Raw genomic sequence first — 3,740 nt, 5'->3', positions numbered from 1 at the left:
GGGCCCCGCCGCGGCCATCCGACCCACCATCGGAGCGCACTTGGGGCAAGCAACTGCTTCTGGGACCCGCTCAACCGAGGGGCTCTCTGCCTCCAGGACCCCTTGGAGGTGGGGAGTACCGACCCCTGGGTACACTCGCGGTTGAGTTTCCGCGGTTTCTGGCCCTAGCGACTGTGTGTGTGAGTGTGAGAGGGGGGGCTCTTTTCACCTTCGCCGAGGAGTTCCTGCGTATTCTCGCACCATCCCGGCTGCTTTTGCTGGGGGCTTCCTCATTTATTTGCATCTCTTTTTTTCTAAAGACGTTTTCCGCCCCACTCTTGTGCTGTCTTTCTCTCATTTTGCCTGCCTAAGACTCTTTGCCCTGATCCTGCTCAGGCTGGGATAAATCTGTGTGCTCCTTCCCTCCTCCCCCTTGCAGTTAAATCTTAAAAAAAAAAAAAAATTCGACCCCTACCTCTTGTGCTGGGTTCTCGAGCCTTATACACCCCTATTCCCCCGCCCCCACTCCGGAGTGGGCCACTCCCAGCAGAGTTTTATTTTTCGGTCTTGCCCGGGCCGAGCCCGGCCGGGGCGGGTGGCTCAGCCGGGCTCTCAACCGGCGCTCCGCCGCCGCCGCCCAGCTGCGCGGGGGCGCCCTCCGGAGATGCTGCCGTGGAAGAAGCACAAGTTCGAGCTGCTGGCCGAGGCGCCGCCACGGCAGGCGTCTAAGCCCAAGGGCTACGCGGTGAGCCTGCACTACTCGGCGCTCAGCTCTCTAGCGAGGGCGTGCCCCGAAGGCGCGCTCAGCCGGGTGGGCAGCATGTTTCGCTCCAAGCGCAAAAAACTGCACATCACCAGCGAGGATCCCACTTATACTGTGCTCTACCTGGGCAATGCCACCACCATCCAGGCGCGCGGCGACGGCTGCACCGACCTAGCGGTGGGCAAGATCTGGAGCAAGAGTGAGGCGGGCCGTCAGGGCACCAAGATGAAGCTGACTGTGAGTGCGCAGGGTATCCGCATGGTGCACGCCGAGGAGCGCGCGCTGCGGCGCCCTGGCCACCTGTACCTGCTGCACCGCGTTACCTACTGTGTGGCAGACGCGCGACTGCCCAAGGTCTTCGCCTGGGTGTACCGGCACGAGCTCAAGCACAAGGCGGTCATGCTGCGCTGTCACGCGGTACTCGTGTCGAAGCCCGAGAAGGCGCAGGCCATGGCCCTGCTGCTCTACCAGACGTCGGCCAACGCTCTGGCGGAATTTAAACGGCTCAAGCGGCGGGACGACGCGCGTCACCAGCAGCAGGAGCTGGTTGGCGCTCACACCATCCCGCTAGTGCCGCTGCGCAAGCTGCTCCTGCACGGACCCTGCTGCTACAAACCGCCGGTGGAGCGCAGCCGAAGTGCGCCCAAGCTCGGCTCCATCACCGAGGACCTGCTCGGCGAACAGCAGGAGCAGGAGCTGCAGGAGGAAGAGGAAGAGGAGCACGCGGAGGGTTGCCCCGAGGAGGAGGAGGACCGAGCCGGAGAAGGAGAGCCGGCAGAGCCAGAGGCCGAAGCGAAGCGGGCGCTGGTGGTGGCCATGCACTTCGAATGCGGGGACTTGCTGGACACACTGGAGAGTGGCCACGAGGAGGCGCTGGGGGGCGGCGGGGTCTCGCCGGGCCCTGAGGCTGGGTCGTCGCCTCTGCTGCTGGGCAGCACCTCCGACATGAGGGCCGAGCTTTCGCAGCTTATTAACGACCTGGGCGAGCTCAGTTTTGGCAACGACGTGCGCAGCCTGCAGGCGGACTTGCGGGTGACGCGCCTGCTGTCGGGCGAGAGCACGGGTAGCGAGAGCTCCATCGAAGGAGGGGGCCCGGATGCCAACACTGCCACCGCCGGGGACCCATCCGGCCCCGCGGACTGCGCCAGCCCAGACGAGCCCCACTCGGGCTGAGCTCCCAGCAATGTCCTGTGCGCGCCCTTGGCGCCCGATCGTGATCCCCACGCGCCTCTCCACCACTTCCTTACCTCCCGACCTGCCCCAGGAAAGGGGAGATGGGACACTTGAGGCTCAGACCCGCCCCCTCTACACCCATACATATGGCTGTGTTTGAAGCGGGGCTCAGATTGCAAGTGGAGATACGGGGGAGGGGAAACCATACAAGGAAGGGGAAAGAGGTCGCCATTTGGGGTCTGGGGAAGGGAAAGGCCGCTGGTGTTAGCAAAGCCCGGCGGGCTACAAGTGCCTGCCGGCCAGTTTCCTGTTTGTGGGGCAGCTGGGGCCTGAGGAGGAGGGGTTAACTTCCTCCCCCACCGGTCATCTGGGAGGGCCTAGTGTTGTCATTGACATGGCACTTTTTGTTTTTTCGTAATTGCTTTCACAGTGTTTGAGGCTTTAATGCCACCTCCTTGGACCCAGTCTTTTTGGTGCAAGAGCTTGGGTTGTTTACCTCAGACTCAGACCCTTGAAATTCTGCCAAATTCCTCAAATAACTAGTGGGGAAGGGAGAGGGGGAGAAAGAAAGTCGCATTTTGTTTACAGTTATTGACATCTAATACCTAGAAAAAGTTTTCCTTAAGAAACACACACCTTGCTCCTGCTCAAAAGATCTCACTCCGTGATACTGTGTAAAATATTTTTGCACTGTTGTGAAGTATTTTTGACATCTTTTTGGTTTTCTTGTACATAACTGTGTTCTCAGAGTCCAATGTTTATATCTTTTGCTGTGCAAAAGGGACATGTAAAATGTTGTTCAGTTGTATATACAGAAATGTGTATAAAACATTTTGTTATTTTTTAAGAGTAGCACTGCTCTGGTTCTGTTTGCACGCCAGTGGGGAAGAGAATAAAGAGGAAAATTGAACAGAACAGGTGAGCATCCAAAACTGCTTCAGAAAATGCTTGGCCATGGGGGTGGGCGGGAAAGGGCGTGACCATGACTGCGATAGGGTTGGGAGGCTAGTCTTTGTCCTTCGAAGGACTTGGAGGTGATTGAGAAGGGGGAACTCGCTTTATGTGTAGTCTGGGGCCTTTCCTGTCCTCTGAAACTCTGGGTACTGCAGCTGGGCCCGGATTCTTCACTTATTCAGTTCTATAAGCATCAGCTGTTTCTTTTTTTTTATTTTTAAACTTTACATAATTGTATTAGTTTTGCCAAATATCAAAATGAATCCGCCACAGGTATAAATGTGTTCCCCATCCTGAACCCTCCTCCCTCCTCCCTCCCCATACCATCCCTCTGGGTCGTCCCAGTGCTCTAGCCCCAAACATCCAGTATCGTGCATCGAACCTGGACTGACATCTCATGTATGAAACGAGGTGCATCAGCTGTTTCTGATCTCTTTGAGGCAATTCTTGGAGATGCCGGGTGAGTTCTGTTCCTCACTGCCAGACCTGTGAGGTGATTTAGGGAGGGGTAACTTTCAAGGTCTTCTAGGGTTTTACCAGCTCCTGTGGTTCACCTTTTCCTTCCCAAACAGCTCAAGGAGCTGTAAAGATGAGAATTAGAGAATGAATGGAAGTCCCTATGAGGTTCTCTAAGGAATGGGAGCATCTCTGTTTTTCCTGAGAGGAAAAGCAAGGAGAAAGGAAAGTTAAATTCTAGTCATGGCTTGAATGAGTCACAGTGCAGGTGGGGCGGGGTGGGGAGCAGGTGGAAAAGCCCATTTTCTTTCCTTCTACAACCCAGCCTGACCCAGTGGGAGAGTGGTTTGGAGGTCAGGGCGGAGAAGGACTGCTAGAGCTTGGTCTGTGTGTGTGTCTTAGCGTTTTCATGCTT

General features: G+C 56.7%; 1 protein-coding gene across 1 annotated transcript; it reads left to right on the top strand.

Annotated features, from left to right (window-relative positions):
• The first annotated feature begins 6 nt into the window (after positions 1-6).
• On the top strand, positions 7-2,585 carry FAM43A (family with sequence similarity 43, member A). Its single transcript, XM_010834389.1, has one exon. It carries the CDS (start codon positions 644-646, stop codon positions 1,913-1,915), a length of 1,272 nt encoding a protein of 423 aa, XP_010832691.1. The 5' UTR covers positions 7-643; the 3' UTR covers positions 1,916-2,585.
• Positions 2,586-3,740: the final 1,155 nt, after the last annotated feature.

The sequence above is a fragment of the Bison bison genome, unplaced genomic scaffold (assembly GCF_000754665.1).
Source record: "Bison bison bison isolate TAMUID 2011002044 unplaced genomic scaffold, Bison_UMD1.0 scf7180017864032, whole genome shotgun sequence".
NCBI lineage: Eukaryota > Metazoa > Chordata > Mammalia > Artiodactyla > Bovidae > Bison > Bison bison.
Note: the sequence above shows the minus strand (reverse complement) of the source record. Positions and strands in the feature narration are given on the sequence as shown.

Bases quoted from the DNA above. Each gene is read 5' to 3' on its own strand.
- FAM43A (XM_010834389.1), top strand. From the start codon at position 644: ATGCTGCCGTGGAAGAAGCACAAGTTCGAGCTGCTGGCCGAGGCGCCG.